This window comes from Cimex lectularius, unplaced genomic scaffold, assembly GCF_000648675.2.
Source record: "Cimex lectularius strain Harlan isolate CLEC.00 unplaced genomic scaffold, Clec_2.1 scaffold48, whole genome shotgun sequence".
NCBI classification, from domain to species: Eukaryota; Metazoa; Arthropoda; class Insecta; order Hemiptera; family Cimicidae; genus Cimex; species Cimex lectularius.
The window spans coordinates 1,000,602-1,025,275 of record NW_019392708.1 but is presented as its reverse complement, the minus strand read 5'-3'; the positions used below and the strand labels follow the sequence as shown (position 1 = coordinate 1,025,275).

The 24,674-nt window shown below is 32.8% G+C and overlaps 1 protein-coding gene and 1 non-coding gene across 2 annotated transcripts; one reads left to right on the top strand and one right to left on the bottom strand.

Moving 5' to 3' along the window:
• Nucleotides 1-14,259: 14,259 nt before the first annotated feature.
• On the bottom strand, nucleotides 14,260-16,696 carry LOC106672543 (larval cuticle protein LCP-17-like). Its single transcript, XM_014404067.2, has 2 exons — nucleotides 16,544-16,696; nucleotides 14,260-14,858 (listed from the first exon to the last, which is right to left on the bottom strand). Exons 1-2 carry the CDS (start codon nucleotides 16,660-16,662, stop codon nucleotides 14,651-14,653), a joined length of 327 nt encoding a protein of 108 aa, XP_014259553.1. The 5' UTR covers nucleotides 16,663-16,696; the 3' UTR covers nucleotides 14,260-14,650.
• Nucleotides 16,697-24,290: 7,594 nt separating this feature from the next.
• On the top strand, nucleotides 24,291-24,363 carry Trnak-cuu. Its single transcript has one exon. It is a non-coding gene; the product is annotated as a tRNA-Lys (tRNA).
• Nucleotides 24,364-24,674: the final 311 nt, after the last annotated feature.

Below are 24,674 nucleotides of genomic sequence, written 5' to 3'. Positions count from 1 at the left end.
ATTTTCAGAGAAATGTTTAGATTAAAAGATATCACGATTTTCCGACGCCAGGACGTGATATCTTTCAAAATCGATAAAAAGCGAAATTACTCTGAAATGGTTGAGAATCGGACCATGGACAATATGAACTTTTTTGTTCATTTTAGGGTGAAGAATCTACTGGAGAAGTTTGTAGCACGAGTAGCAATTCACCCTGTATATATATGTCTAATTATATTTACAAGGATAATTATTTTAAACACATTTTTAACTTTACAACTTAGTAAATAATTAAATGTCTCTCTTAAGCAATAAGAGGTAGGACCATTGTTGAATTGAAGTAAAGTAATTCCTCCCATAGAGAAGGGCTTAACGTCCAACTACCCGTTGGGAGTCATGAAAGACGGGTCAAACCATATTACAATACTTTCTCCATATTATTCGCAATTAAAGTTCTATTGGCTATGCCCTGAACCAGCAGCTTGCCAATACGAATCCGGCGCCCACAACTCCGCCACCGCGGTTCCATAAATTTGTAATTAGTTAATATTAAAGATAACTTTTTACAGCAGTACAAAAAATAAAAGTTGAAAATGCTGGCTAAGGCTGGGAAAATGGCTAAGTTAGGTATATTAATTATTTAATTAAGCATGTAAATAAGTTAATAGCTATTAAATTAAAAATTTATTAGTTTACTGAGAGAGCTTAAGTACTTGGCCTTACATTTTGAGCCAATTCATAGTTAAAACTAAACGTAATGTGTTCAAAGAAAACCAATTTTATAAGTTTAACATTCGCACAAACATATATTTAATTAGTTATTGATTTATTATTATAATAAAAATGGAAGGGCTGAGGCGTCCTGAGAAAAAATAAATCTTGTGTTTTTATTAATTGTTCAAAATAAAAGTTAAGCAAAACATTATAAAATCGTAATGTAGTTGTTAGTTTTCTTTTCCGGCCAACTGCTTTTTTACTTATTACTAGTATCTACTACCTAGTATATTCTCTGATATTTCTTCCTGTCATTTATATTCAACCCTTCCACACGTCTTAATTCAATATTAGTTCATGAGAACGATTAAACATTTATGCAAGAAAAACTTAAAAGAAATATCCTAACCCCTTATAATATATTGTATAATATATACAATATATTATTTATAAAACTACGGTTGGGAAGACGACAGGGTGTTCATAATCGCAACGTCCTCCCGTCTTTCACGCTAATAAATATATTCATACAGAGTAGAATCTTTCAAGCCATGTGTATATATAAAATTTTGGGGAGACACCGTGGATTTAGTATTACTCAGCGACTCACCCGCCCATCAGCGTTCATTCATACATAATATTAACATCAGGATCAACAGGCCTATCAGGTACTCGGAGTCGGGCATGTTCCTCCTGAGGTTTTTGTATTACGCCAGTGTCCTACCTCTTCCTTTCATACTTTAATCAAATATTAACCTACACTAGTTTACTAGGTCTGTGAGGTACCATAAATTCCGTCTCAAACCCGCCCACATATCGATTTCCGCCAATAAATACACACCCGAGTGAAAGCCACGCATGATAGGGTTTCTATATGCAACCATAATCTTATATTAACTTAAGGTATTCAAATAATTTATCTGTCCAGTCACTGTTTTGGCATATTTTTTCTATATATTCTCGCAATTGATCAAAGTCGGATATATTTTGTGATAACTTTTTCTCCGCATAGTGGGCACCGTTCACGGTGATAAGTACGTGGTTAACCGGGTACGGTTAGTTCTGAGGCGGGCCAATACAATTTTATCCCCTTTTTTAAGATTATCCATGGCCTTGGGTTTCACCTTTGCTTTTTGGTTTCGTCATCCAGCAAATTTGCCATTCATCGCACCTAATTATTTTTATCTTTTTTTACGTCCGCTGAGCTAATTGGACTCCCCGGTCATGTGGTAGGGTTGCAGCTCTCTTGGCAGCTTGATAAACTCTGCCATCAATGCCAACATGATAGGGATCCAGACAAGGTGATCTTCTTTTCTTATTTTTTCAGTCTTTCTCATAATAATCATTAATTACTGTTATCACTGGTCAAATTAAGCTTGATATCGTCTTTACCTTAATGAACCTTGAAATTTTTATTTTATTGCCATCAGAGATACAATTATTACAATTGCAAACACAAATGACCTAGCAAGTGTAAAATGAAATTATAAAAAAGATCCATGATTAAACACGGCTATGAGCAGTTAATCCTATCTGCGTGGGAACATTTTCTTGTTATTTTTCTTCCTACTTGCATGCTTAGGATGACCTAAATCTCGTGGAACTTTATGGGGCTCGGTTATGTTTTTGTCGTTACGATTTTGACGTTTCTTGGCCTGGAAATAATTTTATTGCTGTTCGATTTAAGCAGGCATTCTTTAAAAAAGTATTATTTCAATTAGTTATTAGGTTAAATGTGAAGTATTTTTTTAGACCATTTTCGTCAAAATGTTTTATTTTCACAGTTAAATTAATGATGTGCAGTGTCAAGTGAGGCCAGTAGTTTATATGATAAAAGTGTTTGTAAACAAAAAGTTTTAAACTGTTTGATCATTTCATTGTGTTTTGTAGATGATCCTCATTTACTGATCATTTTTAAAATATTTCAGTAAGTATCGGGGAACGACCTAAATATTTTTGTATGAAAAGCAAAAACGTGAAATATAAGATTGCGGACTGTGCAAGGGCTTTTCCCCAAGTATAATTAATTTGTGTTATTTACTTAGGAGCGCTCCAGGTGCTTTCGTGGAATACTTACATCCTTTGGATCAAAATAAATCTCTCAAGCTGCTTATCTTAATTTTTTTACGCTTACCTGTATAGCATAATGCTTTAAAATGCGATAATGCGATTTATTTTTGAATGAACTTTGTAAACGTTTGAAAAGGCGCTATTATATAAACTTGTATAATTTTACTTTCATTCTATTATGTACTTTTTTGTTGTTGTATGAAATCGTTCTTCAAAATCCTGCCTTTACATAATTCCAAATTTTGATTTAAATTCAGAACAATTTGAACAGAATATCCATAGCAATAATTACATTTAAAACAAAATATTTATGTTAAGAATTACTCAAAGGTTCATCAAATATCTCGAGAATATGGGAAGCATGTAACACGCTTTATCTATACTATTGTTTATATTTATGTTTGTCAATTTTTTTAATATAGAGCAACGATTCTGGCTTTGTTGAAAATTTCCTTCCCCCAGCTAGAAATACGACACCCCCTCGGGAATCCTAAGGGTGGGCCCCCTTCTTCGGCTAGTTACCTACCCCTCCAGACTTCCGCATTCTTCGCTCATAGATATGGACGTAATAACATTTCCGTTTTTATAGCTTTCTTCAACCTTGGAGGGGTTGAAATTTCCTTTTGTCAACATGACGGAAAATTCTTATTGCGATATTATTATATCACCTCGTATAATTGATTACACCGGTGGAAAATTAAGAGAGATTTGCGCTTCAGTTGACTTTAATACTGGTATTATTGGCATTTTCAGACATTGGCTAAACTTTTATAACAACATAAGAAGTATCAAATGTCAAAATATAAAGAAAATAAAGATTTATTTCTTCTTTTATACATTTATCACTGATAGATAGTTTTGATTAAAAATGTTTTCCGTCCTAACTTTTTTAAACTTATAGACAAAGATGAAAGCTTAAAAATAAATTTTTTACTTCGTAGATTTTCATGAATTCATTTTATAGGTCTCTCAGAAACCCATTCTCTTTTCATTACGTATCTCAGTCGGACCAGAGGAAGGGAATTGCTATTCTTTTTAAACTTTAAACAGTAAAAATGAACAAAGATGGCAATCAAAAAATGTACCATTCGCTTTTGACATAAAGCGTAGATAACCTTCGAAGGTTCAATCTCTTGAGTCTTTCGGCCGTCCGTTGAGAGGTATTAAATTCCTGTCTGTGAGGAATTGGCTTTAACCCGGCTTTCAATTATTACATTAGCCAAGTTCAAGGAATGATTCAAGGAATTGGTCAGGGCAGTATCAGTGACTGCCCTTTTTCCTGAGGACATCCTTCTTTTATGATCCGGAATCCATACAATTCTCCCGATTGCCTGATAAGATTTTATAGAAGTCATGTTTTTATTGTTTGTTTTATTAGGTTACTGTGAATGCTTCTAGATTATTGTCCGCTTATAGATTATATAGATTATTGACCTGGAATGAGCTCAATAAAAATTTTACTCGCTACTGGTGTTCAAAGTTAAAAACTTGATAAGAGCTCTTTTGACTAATCAATTCGTTAATTAGAAATTTCAGTTCAGATTAGGAATATATTGTGATCATTTATCACAAATAAAACTAAAACTACAATATAACATAATTAAGTGCAATTATTGACAGATCCGTTGCATACTTGGTGTCATATTCAAATAACCGTTAATCAATAACGTGTACATTACTATGATCGTTCGTTGTTTAACAATAAGACTTAAAAAAATGATATATTTTAAATAAACGATGCATCATATGTGACGTTAATCCATTTTATGGTTATTATTTTTGTAACAATTTATATACCTCTATTATTTAATGATGAATTTAAAGGATTTAGGGCGGTATTCTATATGCCATCTTAAAAATAAGTATGATTATGTTGAACTAAGAGAGTGAAAGTGCGATGTTAGAAGTACTGTTCAACGCAAATAGATCCAATGTGTAAGATACCAAGTGATTTGTATATTGCAAAATTGTCAGTATCGTCTCACTTGTTGAAATAAAATATTTTGAATTTCAGCAAAATAAAATGCTACATAAAGATTTAAAACTTAGTAAGTTGTATGGATGAAGGGTAATTATTTGGCTTTTGGAGATGACTTGTCTGCGGAATATTTAGGTGGTACTTTCATTTAACCGATTGTTGCTTTTTGAAAAATCAATAATTATTACTTTTTACCAATCATAGTCGCAGTTAGAGAAATCCAAATTATATTGCGTTTGTAATGATTCTTGCAGTTGTCTCAAACGTTTTGTGATACAAACAGACAATAAGATATCTCAATGTGAGAATTGATTACCATCTGCAGTGGGTCAAACATGGCATTGAGGTTAAAAAACTGTTTTCGTTTTTATTTCATGTATGTGAATTTTTATTTGGAAATCGTGAGGTGCGGTCTGGTGTGACGTAGGTTTATAAAAACATTTTTTTATACGTTTCGATCTTTATTGAGATCATCGTCATTTATAAACAGTGTTTAAATTATACAAATATATGTAAGATGTGAAAAATGAATTTATACGATAATTGAAATTTTAGACTAAATAAATTTCTATCATTGTATAAATTCATTATTTTACATCTTACATGTATTTATATAATTTAAACAACATTTATAAATCCCAGGCCCTGAATATGATCTCAATAAAGATTGAAATGTTGGCACGATAAAGAAAATGTTTTTCTAAACCTACGTGACACCAGACCGTATCTCACGAACTCCAAATAATCATTAATTACTGTCATTGTCTGATAGGTTTAAAATAAGGTGAATAAAAAGCAAAACTACTCTCTTAAATTGATTATGGTTGAATCCCAGATTTTTAATGTTTATACTTGTTAGCAGTGTAAATAATTATAAAAAGTTTCTAAGTATGGGGGATATATTTCTTGAAAGCTTGATGAAGGAACTGGGTGTTTTTCATTCTTTCAAAAGTAGTATTATTCCTGTTTTTTAAAAATACAATATTGTAATATTAAGGCTGATATCAACCAATCTATCTAAATAGTAATAAATCTAAAATCTGTTTACATTCAATTTGATTTTGAAATTTTTACTTTGTCGCATTACCTGGGGTTTGCACTGAAGGAATACTCCGATGTTTATGTAATAGATATATTATAAATTTCTTTATTAAAACAGTTCATAAAAGCTTAATTAAAACATAACCTTAATTAAATATATCAGGTTTGAAATAATATGTGATATATGCAATTGTTTATTCTCTATGTTTCTTTATAACCGTTTGTCTAATGTCGTTAGAGATTAATATGTTGTGAGTACTTAAAGTCAAAAAGTTGTAATGTTGAGCTGGTTGTATGTAAGTGTATAAAAATAGAATAATAAAAACATGTAAAAAAATCTTGATTCTTCTCATAACTTCATCAATTTGACTATTATAAGTCGTTACTCATAAGGGAGAATAGTAAATATACATTAATGTTGGTTGAATTTACTGTTGCAACCGCTCCCAAGTTCGAATATATACTGGCACACAATGTACCAAATAATATTCAACTACGCACAGTATTTTATACGAGAATTACTTTTGTATGGGCTAGCACAGTTTTAAAGTTTTTGAATGTACAAATTATTACTTACTGTTGTTCTTTCAGGCTACAGGGTGTTAGCACTTCGAACGTGTGGAAAGTGTAGTTTAACAAGTGTCTGCGTTAATATCATCGTTGATATTTTTTTAAGTTCTCCTCCGGGTGAAAATATAAGGTTAGGCGTGCTTGCAGCGACAATATGGCAACGGTGATCACCCATCATGCCCCAAGTTACACATTAACTTTCCCAAAACTTGGAAACCCCGACTCACCCTACTTGTTCAACCATTAACAAACTCTGCCTTAACAACAAACAACAGAAACCTTAAAATTACCCCACCCTTAAATCGAATTTAATATTAAATCGTAGAGGACATTGGCCCCGGGATAGTATAAAGATGATAAAAGATAAAGAAAAAGCTTTATTGCGAAATCACTGAAATTCCTTTAAACCCTGGACATTATTGTATACTGGGTACATCGATTGCGCTAAACGCCGATGGAATATGAGTTTCAATAAAGCTGTTCTCATTGAACTTTTCCGATCCCATATAAAGATGGAAGAGGGAGATATTGCACACGAAAGTAAGGATGGGCGAAAAGAATTTATCACTTCCATACAGTTCCGCTTCCTTTAATCGTCATTCTATCTGGGATTTCTGGCGGACGCGCTTATTTATAACGCCATGTAAACGTTGGTATTTGTCATTGGGAAACTGCTACCCGTATTTCCGCGGAGACAGCGAAAAACTAAGTTTATAAGAAGTTCGTACTGTAAACACTGGGGCCGACCTCCCACACATTTGGGCCATCTCTTTTTGTTTACGAGGACAAGAAAGTTTAATCACCAACGACAGTACGGTTTCTATCATTTTATAACATGGTGTGGCCGTACTTTGTAAAGTAAGATGCATTCTTTACAGCCAGATACTTCATAGGATTTTTTAAATTGTTCTTATGAAAAGAGAGACAACTCAATTTATATATATTCACTTTGTAATGATATAAAAAATAATTTTATTATTAAAGAAAAGTCTGTAGCGATTTACTTATTTAAGGTAAATATATTTGACTTCCATTGCTATACAAAGACACGCTTGGAGTTTAAAAAATATTTATTTCTTTGCTAAAATATAACTTTTCATTGATCATTAAAAAAAAAAAAAAAAAAAAAAAAAAATGTTTCTGGCCAGAAATAATGTATGAAAATTAGTGTAGTTGTTTATTTTATATTTCTTTTATGAACATGGCAGTTTATTTACCTTTACTATTTCTATTTTTTATACAATAAATAATGTTTTATAAAATTAAAATGAATTAAATGGCTAAAGCAATTGTTTTTTGTACGCACACTTTTCCCTCCAAATTTAATTTTATTCCACATCTTTTATCAATTTTAATATATATCGAATTTCAATATATAAAATATTATTTTAGTATGCATAGTACGAGGAGAGACAGTAATTTTGATTTCAGTACTAAACTCTAAAATTTTTGAAATTTTTAAACATAATATAATTGTTCCCAGAAAGGCTAAAAATCTCTTCTTCACCATTTTCCATTTTCACAAAAAGTATTTCGTCTATACAGTCAATCATTATTTTATGTAATTTTTCTTAGCATACTACAATTTAGTATCTAGGAACTTATAAAAATAGCGGAATGGTTAATTTAAAAAAACTCATTTCCCGTAACACTGCTCATCTTTCATCGTACATTTTGAAACCGAACGGAAAAATTTCAAAACTCCTGGGCGATTGTTTAAAATATATAAAATCTTGATTCGTATCATTTTTTCGATTGTAGCTCTGCCAATTACAAAAAAAAGTTTCAATACGATTGAGAGTTTAAGATAAAAGTATTCTGAATTTTTAGAGATTATAAATGATGGGGTGAGTGTGGAGTTCAATCCTTTTTAAAAAAGATGGTTCCTACTCGCATTAAGTTGTTTCGCAATTAATGGTGGGGTGGCTGAGTCCTATTGTTGATTCTTTTAAAGCTAATTTTTTTATTCTTTTAACAAATAACCTATCAATAAATATTTCTAGATACCCGTTGTTTTTGGCTATGGTTTCAATAGTATCTAATTCTTTTCTATAGTTAGCAGGAGTTAATGGAAGTTTTAACATGCGGTCTATGAGCCAAATGAAACCAGCAGCCTTTTGAGACCATGGGTAATGGTGGGGTGGCTGAGTCCTATTGTTGATTCTTTTAAAGCTAATTTTTTTATTCTTTTAACTAATAACCTATCAATAAATATTTCTAGATTGCGAAACAACTTAATGTGAGTAGGAACCATCTTTTTAAAAAAGGATTCTGAATTTTTCACTTTTCAAGAGAAACGATTTTCCGATCGAGATCGAAAAGTTCCAGCTGCCGTCCAATTTTTCTTACAAAAATACACCGATTCCTTTTGCAGTCGGAAATCGGCAGTCAATATTTTAGATCAGAAAAGTATTTTTGGACACATAAAAGTCGTCAAAGAAGTTCATAAAGACAAGATACAACTGAACACTTGATTCGCAACATACAAAAAAAAAAAAAAATATATATATTTTAAGCACTTCTCAAGTTCGAAATATTGCAGGACCATTGTTGTACTGTGCAAAATAGGTTTTAGTTTAAAAAATATATTTTTAAATAAAAGGCACTTTAAAAAAGCAAGATTGTTCTGTTGAACTCCAATGAAAGTCCCAGTTCTATATTTTTGTGATAGTTTTAACAGTAATTTGTATTTTATTATGCATACTTTACAAACCGATTTATATTGCTGTTTTTATAGGAAATTGCTGGCGTTTGATTTATGCGATTCTGACAAAATTCTATTGTTATGTTTCAGGTAAACAGAAAAAATCTACAAGTCTGACAAACATGATTAACAACGTATGTATACATGTAATTTTCTTATACATAATATTGTACGTAAAGAAGATTTAGTGGTATTTTCTAATAGCACTAACAAATAGAAACGACAGTTTAAAGATATTTGTAAGATAGGTGTATTGGCTCAGTGCCTCCTTGAGTGTCTCAGTTGATCTATATTTTCTAAATAAAAAGGGAAAAATAACGGACCGATAAATACGATCGGAGTTGATCCGAATTTTGACAGATCGACCTACGGAAGAACATTAAAAAACAACAGGAATAGACAATTACATCTCAGATTATTTTATACATCTAAATTTTTCACTTTTTTATTTGCTAAAATAATGATTCGTTATTGTAATTAAGCAATACTTAAAAATTAATGTAGGAAATGTTTTTTTTTAATTGAATTAAAACCTTACCTCTTAGAGATTTTGGCAATTGAGTAATTGGTTTCCTTCCATACTTATTTTAGTAGTTTCCCATCGATTGACGTTTTCTAATAGCATATAAAGGCATAGAACATTAATGCATGGAAATTATCTGGTGGAAGTTGCTAAGTTATTAGCTAGAACATCTCCTAGAGAGGCGTTCTGGAAAATAGGATTACTCCATTGGCATATTTCCCTTATCATAAGCATCATGTAGATGGTGTCTTGTAATTACCGTGCTAGGCCAACTACTCTAGAGTTTATGTTTCCCTTTTGGCGAAGTTGGTTGCGTTATTGTACGAAAAGGATGAAGGTCTGGGTTCATCAACGCTGAGAACCCAGTCAATTGTATTACCGAATATTATGTTTACAGAGGGAAATTTCTCCTTGAGTACTGCTTGTCTAGTTGGATCCAATCTTATTTTAAATATTTCAATTTGAAATTATGAACAAATTTACATTAAAAAAGATATAATACATAATAGCTTAAATTTGTAATTTGGTAATTTTAGTAATTACGTTTATATTTAAACTGAATAGGTCCTTATAGGCTTGCAGAGCAAGGCTGATTACCCAGTAAGCTGATGAACTATTGTCAGAAGTTAGATAATTATTAACAATCATTTGTTCTTATTCAGATTTAACCCTACATAAATAACATTCCTACCAACTTAAGAATATATGAAATCAGGAAATCAAGGATAGAGAATTACACAACTTATTATTTCAAGTGATCAGCCAATGATAAATCCAACAATTTTATTCTGTATAAAAAGCTAAACTTTTACATAATATTCAGTTTGAAGAATTCATATTTTAACACTCACGAAAAAAACACCTGTTGTCAGTGTTGGCTACGAAATTATACATTCCCTTTGCTTTTCCTTCTGAAGTTTCCACCCTTGGCAGGCTGTTTCACGCCCTTTTAGCTGTCTGGGAATTCTCGGCACATAAGCCATTAATGATTTTATGTTTTCTTTTCCCATGGCGCCTATAAATAATTTTACATATTACCGGTGAAGTATAACGACGGGGATTTGCAGTAAATTAGCGCTCGCGGCATTATGAAATTATGCTAAAGTAAATTACGGTGGTTTGATTAAGGACATTTTATATTTTCTCAGCACCTCACAAGTTCAACTTGTCGTGCTTGGCTGTTTTTTTAATTTAAGATTAGAATTATATTTTCTCAAATCCATTATTTATAGTGGTGTCTATTGGTGGTCTATTGACCAAATTGCTTTTTTCAATTAATTAAACTTTTTATGTAAGGTTTTTGGTTGATATGAAGAAGTTAGTGCCACGAGCGGGATTCGAACCCACGAGCTTTGGCTAAATATGCCGTTCACGATCACGTCTTTCATAGAATTCCAACCAACAATAAAATTTATCGTTGTTATAACATATTTGAAAAAGTATTCCACTTGTTTGAAATGGTCAGATATACGTGTAAAGAAATTCTTTATTATCTTTTCGACTTTGAACAGCTGTCCATGTCGAAACAAGGATTTTGGAGACGACGTACTAATTGGAAAAATGTATTACATATATGATTATTACTATTAATGAGGAAATAAGGTTTTTATTTAAAAAAAACTCAAGCGCTATGTTTGTGATGTTATAGCTTCAGTTGCCTTTTGGTATTTCAGAACAGATCCATTTTTATGTAAAACCTTTAAAGAGGTTCAAAGGAGGTGGCATTTACTTAAATTGCCTGCATAAAAGAAAAGTAAAAGAGGTGTTTATTTCGATCAATTGATGAGGTAGGTGCAGAAGTGTAAAAGAAAAACAAATTGGTTGACATTTAATAATATGCCCTTTGTTACTGAGTAAATAAAAAGCCGATCTTTCCGTTATTTGCTACGGAAGTCGAAGAACATTCGTCTTGAAAAAAAGGGAGTGGCAGGAAAGGATGGGGAGTTTGTGCTTGTTATCACCGTTGAAGCCGTGTGTGCCCGATTGAAATGTGGGCTTAAAAAACGGAGTAAAATCTTCGTCTTTTAATTACGGCTTTCTTATGCAATGTTTATGTATCTTCGTATTTTAAGTATGAATATACATTCCCCCTCCCAGGCAAGAGTTTAAACTGCGTCCATGTAACCCTCCCGTATCTGGTGGCCATCCTTACTCTCTATCCCCTTGCTAACCTCATATCCTACCTTTCTTCCCACAACAACTTTTACCCCCCACTAACCTTTTCCCTTTCCTATCACCAGTGTCCCTGGGTTTAGAGAGGGGGAGGTGTGCCGGTTCTCCTTTAGTGGCAGCCCCACTAATCGGCTAGTGTCGGAAGGGTAATTGCTTGGGTATCTTGGAATGTTACGCTCCTAAAATTGAACCTCCCTAGATCCGGAAAGCCCGTGACGTCGGGGCACAGGCCACCCTCGGTATTATTCCCACGAGTCCCCTTGGTGTTGGTGGAGAGAGCAGCGCCACCCATGTAAGGAAAATGCTAGCTACAGGAAAGGAAAAACAGAAATAGTAATCACACTGCAGCCATTTTGCCGGAGTCCAAAAAATAAAAAAATAAAAAAGGGAAGAGCAAATGCATGTTCAGAAAGAATAGTAATTTCAGGAGATACTAGATTTTGGAAAGGAAGGATAGGAATGAAAGACGATTCCCCAATCCAGATATGCCGTGTTTTAAATAAACAAATGGGAAATGTACAGAATCAGATATCAGCGGAAATATTGAAAACAGACGTCACTGACTCTCTGCAAGCCAAAATGGTGGTGGAAACGAAACACTTCGGCACAGCTCCCGTTAAAACGACTCCTCATGGAAAACTGAACTCCTCCCAGGGAGTAATTTGTCGGAAGAAAAGTGCAGGCAGCAATCAACATATGGCTGCCAATGCCGAAAAGATAGGTTTTCTTTTCCGCGAGAAATTCGAAAGTTGTAGACTGAGGAGGGAACATGACCTCCCTCTGTTGCGGTTGGGGAAGGAAGCTCTCGTGTTCACGGACCGCTCAAAGTTCCTCGGCATTACTTTCGATGAAAAGCTAAGATGCAACCACACTTTACAAATGTCAAAGTTCTGTCCAAGCGGGTCATCAACCTCGTGAGATTTCTGTCGAACTTCAGGTGGGGAGCAGAAAGGGAGGTATTGATAACCCTTGTTAAAACGCTGCCTACGTAAATTATTCTACAGTTGTAAGGCCAACGTTTCGGCAAGAAAAACGCGCAGCCCTAATAATAGTAATCCCTAACCTGAACGTGTACACCGCGGAACAAAACGTCACATCCCTTGAGCTGAGCACGATCAAAAATAAAAACCACAACTCTGTTTTGTAATGTACCGAATCGCCCAGTGCGGTCCACAAGCTCAGTAGAAGAGCATCCGTGGACTATGGATAAATAAGATAAAATAACAGTTAAAAGGGATGGATGCAGTTGGGAAGAGGGTAGTGTATATTAATATAAAATTTAATTGTGTTATAATTCCGCTTTTCGAGTGATAATGGAGCGGCATTAAAAACCAGCTTCTCACTGGAACGTCGCGATGGCCTGTGGACCGGGGATTCAGTCTGGTGATCCATGTCGCGAGACGTGGTTGTATACTTCTCCAACCTGATGATGAGCTATAAGCTCGACATCCGGATCATTGAAAACAGTGAGAAAACTCTGAGTAGGAACTATCTTTTTAAGAAGATTGAACAACTGTTCCCCTTTTTCATTTCTATTAAGGAGGTCGTGTTGGCATGGCTTCCTGGCCGGAAACAAAGAAAGGGAGAGGGCGGCCAAAGAAGCCGCCGGAAGGCTCCAGGATGCTTCCCAACCTTACGCCCAGCGGATCATTTTTTCGTCTATCTTTGGTCCTCCGAGAAAAGGGAAAAGGCCATATTGACAGGACTACGCATAGGTCACACAACAATGACGCACGGGCACCTTCTGGCCGGAAAGCGACCGCTTAGGTACCCGTTATGCAAGGATAGAATAACGGCCGAGCACCTTTTCAATTGTAGACAATATTTTGGCATGTTATAGATTTTTAGATGTATATCGTGTTTTTTATATTAATTTATTGGAATGAATATAATTTATTATTTATTAACCCCGTCCCGAAAAATATCGAGTACGCTGGGCTGAGTGTGTGGCGTCTGGAGAGTAAAAGTAAATTATTAGTGAGAGTGGAGTGACCATGAAACCATCCCTAACCACTTAATAATCATTAATTTTTCTGAATTTTTTGTTATAAATTGTTCATGCTGAAGATTAGAAGTGGCCCTAAACCGATGGAAAAATAAAATTCCAAATAAAATACCCACATGGAGATGTTCTTAACCAAACCAATACATAATTTTATATAATTTTTAATTTTAATTAGATTTCGTAATGTCTTTTATATAAGAGCTTTTTTAATTAATATTTAAAAAATATATCCAATAGAAGAATCATTTAATTTTATATTTTCTTAACTACAATTTTTAATTTTAGTTGTAATTAATTTTCATTTGTTTATTAAGAGCCAGATTATATTATATTAAAAAAATCTTAAAGTAAAATATGTTTTTCCATTTAATTTTAATTCTAATTAATTTATCTATGGTCTTCTAAGAACCGAAATATTTTATATTTAAATTGTATTCTTTATGATTTAAAAAAGGTTTGATTTGCTATTAAAAAAGGTAATCTTGAAATTAAAAAGGGCTCATTTAAAGTAAAAAGAAAATTAAAATGTTTGATTTCAATGTAAAAAGTAATTTGAAATTAAAACTGGTTATGTGATGCGAAAAAGAGTAGTTCAAATAAAAAAATGGCTAATTTTAAATGATAAAAGATAATTTAACGGGAAAACGGGTTACCTTGATAGAAAAAGCTACATTTGAAAAATACATAATTATGAAATTAACAAAAAGAAACAATAAAGGCCTAAACGAAATATCGCAAAAATGTGTACAATCTGCACGTCATAACCAGACGTAATATGGGAAAAATAACAATGCCCATATCATTGCAGTAACATATTGCAATACAAATTTTAACACAACACTTTTTAACATACTAAATAATATTTACACAGTATTTTTATTTCTGTTCATATCTTCAAAAATAATCAGGGTGGAAGACCGGCAGAACGTTGCCGTGCGGGTGAAATCCATATTCGTCAGCGGTGTATCTTAAATGAACAGGAACTCCCTCAGGTGAAGTGAACTTGTACGAACCTTGCTTAACGAGAACATTGTCGGTCCCGTCCGGTGTAGGTTTCAGAACTCCTTGTTCGCTGATTACCGTCCCGTCACCTGCCTCGTACCTGAGGGAAATCAATTAAATAGAATTACATGCTAAAGGAATAACAAAAAAAATTAGTTGTCACGAAGTTCAATTTCAATGTACAATATTAAATGTCTTGATTATATAGCAACAGTTTGCAAACTTGGAAGCATTTAAGAAAATTTAATCACAGTTTAATATACATTATATAAAAGTTTGTAGCCATAAATAAACAATTTATATATATATGTACACCTTTATGTATATATTATATCTGAACACATAGACCATTAAATTTTAATTTTATTATAAAATAATCTAAATAAAGGCTGAAGTGGCTGAATAGAGTAGGCCCCAGCTTCTTGGTTCCAGAATGAACTATGCAGTTTTGAGTTGGATTCCTAGACTTTAGATCTTTAGTCTCGAAAAAGCGATAACACTAAAAAATGGCATTCATCATACCATGCGAATCAGAAAACAAATACATTGGACAGACAGGACGAAAAATTAAAGACGGATACAAGAAACAATGAGGAACATTCAAGTCCAATGACGGGAAATCAAACGGCTCGACTCACCTCGCAGAAAACGATCGTGGTCATCACCAATACAGACAGTATAAAATTTCTACAAGACGTACAAAAGGACTAATACTTAATATAGCCGAAAATTTAGAAATGCAGAAACAAAACACCATTCAAAAAGGCATTAATACTCAAATTAGGAACGTTTGCATTCATCTTTTCCATTCAAAACCCAATGCCGTTAAAAATGAAAGGACTGACGGGGTCAATAAAACTACCAAGACTAAATCCAACAAACAGACAGAAAATAAAAAATCGCCTCGCGACTTATAAAAGGGACTTGACTTTACAGAAATCACTCAAACGAGTCTGATAGATCAAAACGGCGAGGATAGGCAGACCAGGAATATCGTAAACAACCAATAACGAACAATATATTGTTTGTAGCCAAGTTTTTTGAAAATTACACATTAGGAATGAACAAACTTTTTTTATACTTTAAAATTTACTGTTTGATCTCGACGAAAAGAATTTGTGTAAAAAAATATTTATTAAAAAAATGAGGCATCCGAGTGATGTAAAGATGGTCTCACGTATACAAATTTTATAGTTTTATGGTTTGTTCGTTCCAGTTATTGTTTGACCACTGTTTTTTATGACAGAATGACAAGAACCAACCAGACAAAACCGCGTATAATGATGAGAATCAGATCAAAACAGACTTGTATTGAGATCCCAAAAGGAAATATCACAACATTTTCGTAAATTGATGTTACTAGTCGTGGTTGCGGTTTTTAGATAGCGTAAGTTTCCATTTATTTGATAGTTTTATATGGACAGATATATAAAATATTAATATTGTGAAAATTGTTCTTACGCTTTTTTAACTTTTTTAACTTTAAATAAAATATTATTTACATATAATTATAACGTCAAAACCACATGGTTGGAACTTGAAAGAATACAAAAATAATATATTAATAAATAATATATCACCTTGTGTGACCACATTTTATTTTTTAACAGTTTAATAACCTCCAAACCGGCATTATGCTTGTACATAAAAATACGTAATGAGATTTAACAACAAAAAATCTGTTGGGGGTCCAAATAGGTTAAATAAGCAATCAAAAACTACGCATTTTATGCTTTGTATTTATATTACTACAAAGTTGCCTGTTAGGACTAAAAAATTACTTACGTAAGAAAATATTGTCCGTATTCGTCCCTGCTCTGCGTTATGTAGATAGGCGGAGCAGTATCGTTCTCATGGCCCATTAAAGAATTGATCAATGCAAAAATTAGCAAAAGAGACTTCATCGTGAAGACAAAACGGTGATATTCCTGGGAAAATAAATTCGTGCCTTATATACCTCGGAGAGGTAACGACATTGGAAAATATTTTGATGTTGTTTTCCAAAAGTCTAGGTCATAGCTGATATTTTAGTATATCGAAGTTCGAATTGTTTAGAAAACTAAATAAAAATAATAATTTAGAAAAATTGTAAATATGTATACGAGTAGAAGCTATTGTGCTTAACTGTTTAATTAATTTTTCGCTTTAAATAACACAATTATCTTTCTTATAACTCTAAGAATATGCCATCATTTCTGTTTGTCCTATAATTTTAAATATATATATATATATATATATGCTGAGGTCATCGCCGGCCCTCTGCGTGTTTTCCTTCTTTTTCTCTTTTTCGCGCGTATTTGTTTTAAAATGCAGCCATTTGAGCGTCTCGATCTGGTTTCTAATTCTCTGCTTAAGATGTATACCACGTCGATATCCTAAAATAACAAAAACGGGTTGTTGAACCCACTCCATTCTCGCTAATAACTTACTTTTACTCTCCAGACGTCACACACTCACCCCAGAGTACTCGATATTCCTCGGGGCGGGGTTGAACCCACTCCATTCGCGCTAATAACTTACTTTTACTCTCCAGACGTCACACACTCACCCCAGAGTACTCGATATTCCTCGTGGCGGGGTTAGCTTTATCCTATAAATAAACATCGACATGTTCTTCTATATTTTGAGAACAATTTTGAGCAAATATTTATGACACAATGACTCGAAAGCACAAATTAATATGAAACGATAGCGTTATATTCAATCAGAATAGCACACTAAATTAATGTTAAATAGCACATCCAATATTTTATGTTACATACCTTATGTCTCAGGTTGTAGCCATGCATTAGTTGTATTTTCTATTTATGCACTAATCTTGGAATTACAATGACATGTTTAAAACCGAAGGTTGAAAAATACAGTTGGCGTGGTTGTTTGTACTGTCCCTGGCTAAGGCTTTTAAACAAGAAAAATATTCTTATTTTGAAATAGTTGTAAATAATAGTTTTACATTTGTGAAATAGAGTGTTTAAATAATTGTGAAAATCAATTACGAAAAAGAAAAGAAATAGTATTCATTTCTATGAAAGTGAGAAAATGATTCTTCACTATGAAAGAAAATAAATAGATAGATAAATACATAAATAGATAGGTAGATAAATAGATAGATAGATAAAAGGGAGAAGAGAGAGAGGAGAGAGAGGGAGAGAGAGAAAGTAGTGAGAGAGACAGAGCTAGAGAGAGAGAGAGAGAGAGAGAGAGAGAGAGAGAGAGAGTGAGAGTGAGTGAGAGAGAGGTAAAAAGAGATAAAGAGCGAGGAGAGAACATAGAAAGAAGAAAAATTTATTCCTGAATTTGAAATGATTCTTCACTTTATGGAAGAAAAGAGATAGATAGATTATAGAGATAGAAAGACAGATAGTTAAATATATAGATAGAGATAGATAGACAGATAGTTAGATATATAGATAGGGATAGATAGATAGATAGATAGAGATAGATAGATACATAGAGAGAGAGAGAGATAGAGAGAGAGAGAGAGAGTGAGAGAGAGAGAGAGAGAGAGAGAGAGAGAGAGAGAGATAACGAGAGAGAACGTGAAAGATAGTGGAATAGTGATAAAAAGAGATAAAGAGTGAGTAGAAAGAACATGTATAAAGAAGAAAAATTTAATACTGAGGTTTACCCAAGTGCCAGTATATTATCGATGGTTTCGCGGGTGGCTTCGTGACCACAATCCGGTTACCGGTGAACGTTATCGCTAAATGAACACGTCACCTATACGCTAAGATTTAATCTGATACCATATCTTACCACATTGACTGTATCATATCCTACCTCATCAATTATCCAACAAACAAATGTTCAAATCTGATTATATCGCAAGCACACTGACCATCGATCTGGGAAACGAATATATCTTTTGGGCAAAGGTGTTCGAAGCGATAAAAATGATAATCATGATCATGACATTAAGTTTACAATAACATGTTTTAACATGAAATAAAGAAACCCCGTACTGGATTATGTAGTTTTTGTATTTGTATTTTTCATGACTGCTTGCAATTAGAACATTATTGATCTTACATATTGGTTCCTGTCTTGAATGAAAGGGAAAACCTCTCTGATCTATCCTACTTTATTCGACGACTGCCAATTTCTGTCTCATTTCTCTCTGCTGACATTATCCAGTTGAGAACTTGCGAAGGTAGAAAAAGATAAATGATGTGCAAATCTTTTAGAAAGTGTCTTCTGACTAGACAATAGGGTGTTTTTCCCCCCAAAGCAGTCCGTCTTGAATTTTTAAGCTTTTAATATTGACCTTTACTAATTGTATTGAATACATTTCTAATTTTCTCCACGTGTAGCATATACCAATCGTGATCCATGTCGTGTGTTTGTGTGTGTGTGCGCGCGTGCGTGCGTGCGTGCGTGTATATGTGGTGTGTGAGTGAGTGAATGTTTGTGTCATCTTTTTATATTACAAAATGTAATAAAAAAGAACTTCCAGTGGAATAAAATTTGTCTGGAGGATAAGGAAAAGATGAAAATTTAAACTTTATAATCTATCGTTTTTGGGCGTTTTCTAGCAGTAACAGTAACTAATCTGACTGAATTTATGATAGATGAACACGACATGTAAATTTAGAATAACTAACCATACTGAGAAAGATAATAACTTTGTACTTACAATTTCAAAATTTAATTAAGTATCAATAAAATTATAATAAAGTGGGAGGTTTATGGGCCGACAAACAGCTGAGCTCATCGCCGGCCCTCTTGGTGTTTTCCTTCTTTTTCTCTTCTTTGGCGCATATTTTGTTTTAAACTGCAGCCATTTGAGCGTCTCAATCTGGTTACTGACTTTCTGATTTCAAATATATACTACGTTGATATCATACAATGGTAGTCTCTCGTTTGTACTTGAGGTAGTCAAGTACAGAATAAAAACAAAACATACAATACATATATATATATATATACATCACCACAAACATAGATGTCTGGTCACATTCACTCCTCCAGAGTACTCGATATTCCTCGGGGCGGGATCAATAAAATAAATAAAAAATAAATAAAAAATGTATGCTAATACATGCATAAACAGTTCACTGATTCAGTTTATGGTTGATGAATTGTTGTATAAATATAAACCTTTTGTTATAAAAAATCAAGGATAAACAAATTTGAAATAAAAAGAAAACACCAGTGAGGCTGTTGTCGTGGGGCCACTGATTTCAATGAAACGTTTTTTTAACAACGAAAAATATTAACACGGGGCGGAGAGTTCCGTCCTATTGGCCCCAGGAGCCAAAAAAAGATCAAATAATATGTTCACAAAGCTGCCACCGCCCACGTTCTCACAATCAATTTGAATGAAATTTTAAGGGATGTTAATACGTCGAAAAGTATAAGACACGTGTTTAGGAGTTTGGTGAAATTAGCCCTAAAGTTTTTCAATAAAATCGGTACCATCACGACCGTAGCCTCCCCATATCAGTTCCTTTTTTCTGCTTTCGAGGAATACACCCCTTTGATCAGGACTTTAAAAGTATTATTAATGTTTCACAGTGGTAACAAATACTAAAACTTACGGTTTTAAACGTACTGAATTTCCGAGTTGATAGCGGATTGAGATCTACCGCCCTTCCATGCCGGCACTATATTGGTCAAGAACCGGGTCGGACGTGTAGATCTTGTTCTATGCTTTACTATGCTTGAAATCAAAAGTTTTACAACTGCAATGTTCATATTTGTTTAACCATTGTAAAATATGAATAATTGGAAAGTCCTGATGAAGGGAATGTATTTTTTGAAAGTTTAACCAAGATTTATTTTCTTCCAAAATTAGCTTTATCCATAATTTTTTAATGCAACATTATAATAATCAAGACATATATGCATTACATCAAGATAAAAAATATAATATATCACGACTGAGACGAATAACTTTATTTTATAAAAAATGCACCTTACAAAATATAATAATTTTATTAAAGACTTTCTCGTTTGTAAATCTGAACTGAAAAAAAGTAAGTAAAAATAAAAAGGCAGTAAATAAAAAATAAAAGGTGGAAAAATAAAGTAGCTATAAACAATAAAGTAAAACCTCTATAAGTGATTATAACTTCAATTATGGAAACTAAAAAAATGTGGACTTGAAGTTTACGTTATAAAAATAAATAAATTTTGATAAAATGTAAAAAGATGAATACACAAAAGAAAGCTTTATCCCTTGTAAAAAATTCATTTAGGCTTTCTATAATGCATAATCTTTTTAACAAAATTCTGGTGAGTTTTATTTTGAGTTTTTTAATACTAATTTTATCATATTTTTCTCTTTTAGGGGGGGTGTATTTATAATAAATACCTCAAGTACAATTTCTCAGTTGTACTGTGTATACACATTCTTATCCTTCGTCATATGAAAAACAGGAAAAATAAATAATAAATTAACAAAAACATAATAACTTTTTTCTTATTACGTAAAACGTATTATATAGGTATCAGGTAATTTCAAAACAAAAACCATAGGGTTCAAAATTGTAAATACGTCAGTTAGTATTTAATTGCAAGTATAATAAATTGTAAATAATATTTCTTTGTCTTAATGAAGTCTGCGAATGTTCAACAAAGAAATGGCTTGTTTTCTTTATAATTGATCTCGTACGTGATCGTATTTTAATGTGCAATTATAATGTTGAAGGCCGAAAGCTATATACGTCGGAGGTGATATTTCAAAAAGATTTTTATTACTATATTACTTTTATTTCTAATTTTAATTTTCACTGTATGATTTTTTCTTTCACACCATCATAATTAATATTTTTAAAATTAAAACTCGTGAATTTCTGAAATCTCCTTTAATTTGGATTACATTAAATTAAGTATGTTGTAATAAATATAACGATATAAATACAAACATTTAGTTTGAAATAACAACTAAATACGAGTGTTTTTTGTCTTTGAGTGTAGTACAGAGACTTTAGTTGAAGAAGTTATTTTTGTTTGTGTGATTTGAGCCGGTAATGACATAGTATTGTAGAACGTTCAGGTTAATCCCGTTTCGTCATCTGAGGATGTCACTTGCACCGGCACACCTTCGAGTGAGGTAAATCTGAAGGATCCTTGTTTGACGAGGACGTTATCAGAGCCGTTCTAGATTCTCTTTAGTCTGTCCCATGAATACTGTTCCATCACCCAACTAGTACCTGTAGAATACATAACGCATTGTGAGGATGTGTCATTCATTGTTTCAACGCAACATACGTCAACATAACTAACACACCCCTCGCAAAGTCCCCATTGTCATAGCAATTTCGTCCTAAATCAAATCTAGTATAGCTTTAGGGTGATTTGTCTCCGATGAAGGGGGGGATCGTACGTTGCGCAAATGTACCTGGGATGGCTGTTACATATTTCATCGCGGGACGGGGAACTCTCTCTGGTAATCAAGGACTAATTTCTAACTTGAGTAAAATTTAATTTTTAATGCAAGGGGGTTATCATTTGTCCGGCATCATTTATGCAGGAGTTTTCTTTTTATTAATGAGCTAATTTAAAATTTTACTCGCTTTAGGGAAAACTGCCCGGGTCGACCCTGCTTACCACTTTAACGGGACGAAAATAAACTCGGGGGTTTGATTTCCTTGGACGGAGCAATTACGGTAACGAGGAAACTAGTACAAATTATAAAACTGTTTATTTTGAACGATTTTGATGCAGAAATGACAAACGTACAAAGCTTATATACCGGAAAAACGGGAGAAACAATAGCCCGGGGGGACGAAAGAAACATTTATTTTTAGGACGTTCCAGGCAAGGGGGTTGTTTGTGGAAAACAGGGCTCCTACATTGTCCTGCGTCTCTCTGGAGCTTTGGGCTACCTTTAAAAACGTCTGTTGCCTCATGGCTTAAAACAATAGATTTTTTATTATCTCCAAAACAACACCGTCTCGCTTGTGCATCTAATAATGTACATAGTTAAAATTGGTTTTGATTAAAACAACAAATCGGAACCATAACAAGGCCGATATATATATATATATATATAATAAATGCATAATATTTTCTCAAATAAAATGAAAAGATCTGTGCCTGTATATATATCTGCAGGCACAGATCTTTTCATTTTATTTGATAATATATTATATATAATTGTGCAGTAAAATTATAAACATTCTCTTTCTATCTCTCTCTCTCTCTATATATATATATACATATATTTATGTATATGTTTATAATTATTCTTTATTATCTTAACCAATAACTTACTTAAAGATTAATTAATTGAAAAGAATTTATTTGGTCAGTCGGACTACGAAACCTAATGGATTTAATAAGCAAAATGATGTATCCTTCACTAAAGCTCTCTGTGGCCAATTCATTTGTCGCCGAGAATCGAATCGTGATTACACGACATTTGAAAAATGGCAAAAAGGAGGGAAAATTCGAAAGGTAGGTTGAGATGGGAAGTTGGTGTCCGAGTGGATCGAAGTCACGATAGCTTAAGTGGTAGAGCAGCAGCGTATTTAGCCGTGGGTTCGAACCCTGCTAGTGCACTGACTTTTTTATCACAACCTTACTTTAAGATTAATTAACTGAAAAGTTATTCTATTATTCAGTTATTTATATTAAAATATTTTAGTATGGTTGGCTTGCCTTCTACTATGCTTTGGTCTGTCGGACGCGTTTCGGCGTTTTTATCATCAGTTCTTTTTGTTTAATCTTATCTTGGAGGTCTGCGTACATAATATTTTAATTATATAATTCATTTTATATTTACGTATTATTATTTTAACTTTTTGTCGTAATACAAAATTTATTGAATAGTAAATTTGTTTTAACGTTTTTTTATAGATTTAGAATTAAAATCGTATGTTATGATTTGATGTGAAATTCTTGATGTAGCATTATAATCAAAATGACCGCCAACAAATAAAGATATTACGTTACCGCAGTTAACTTCTGAGACTACTTAAAAAAGATAATAGTCCTCCTTCCGCAAGATGCTTTATCTTTCTTTTTCATTTTTATCTGAATAAAAGCAAAACTTTTTAAATGCTTGATCCTTTTTAATTAGTTCGATGAGGGAAGGAATAAAAACAGTTTAGACAACCTTTCCAAGAAAATTGCAATTAATTCAGAAGCCTTTACTCTAACCGAAGCTTTTGTGGGAGTTGGAACTGACATTGTTTGACAGTATTACTGGGCGATAAATTATTTTCAGACTTTACTTAAATGTCAGTTAAGACCTGTTTATTATCCGCCAGTTTCATTATCATTCCTAAGTTTTATTTTTAAAACAATGATGTAAACTGATTTCTGGCTTTTAAAAATGTGTATTTTCTAAGACAAATAAGTAAAGTTAGCACTTAAAAGGCAGTTTTATTTCAAAAGAGTCGGTTGAAAAAGCTTCGCAAGCTAGTTAATTCTACTAAAGCATTATCGTTTTTCTTGTTTTTTATTTTAGTATTGTATGATGTTGTAAAGTAATTTGTTACATATATAATAATTGAAAAAGGGCAAAAAGGAGGGAAAATTCGAAAGATAGGGTAGAGATGGGAAGTTGGTGTCCGAGTGGATCGAAGTCACGATAGCTCAGGTGGTAAAGCATCGGCGTCTTTAGCCGAAGGTCGTGGGTTCGAATCCTGCTTGTGACGCTGACTTTTTTATCTCAACCTTACATAAAGATTAATTAATTGAAAAATGTTATTTGGTCAATCCGACTACAAAATCTAATGGATTTAATATATAATAATGCCAAATTCAGCAATTATTTTAAACTAATTAGAACCTCGATCTAAAAATGATTGGCACAGCTTCACTCAGAAAAAAGCAACAATTAAATATGTTTCTATTGTTGAAAAAATAAAAATACATAAAACGGAATTTTACCTAAATCAAATTATTACTGTGATATTTGAAACTAAGACAATTAAAAATAACGCTCATTTTATACGAGAAACTTACA

Excerpts from the sequence above, each read along its gene's own strand:
- LOC106672543 (XM_014404067.2), bottom strand. The coding sequence starts at position 16,662 with ATGAAGTCTCTTTTGCTAATTTTTGCATTGATCAATTCTTTAATGGGC. Across the intron at positions 14,859-16,543 it reads TACGGACAATATTTTCTTAC|GTACGAGGCAGGTGACGGGA; the intron begins GTAAGTAATTTT and ends GATTTCCCTCAG.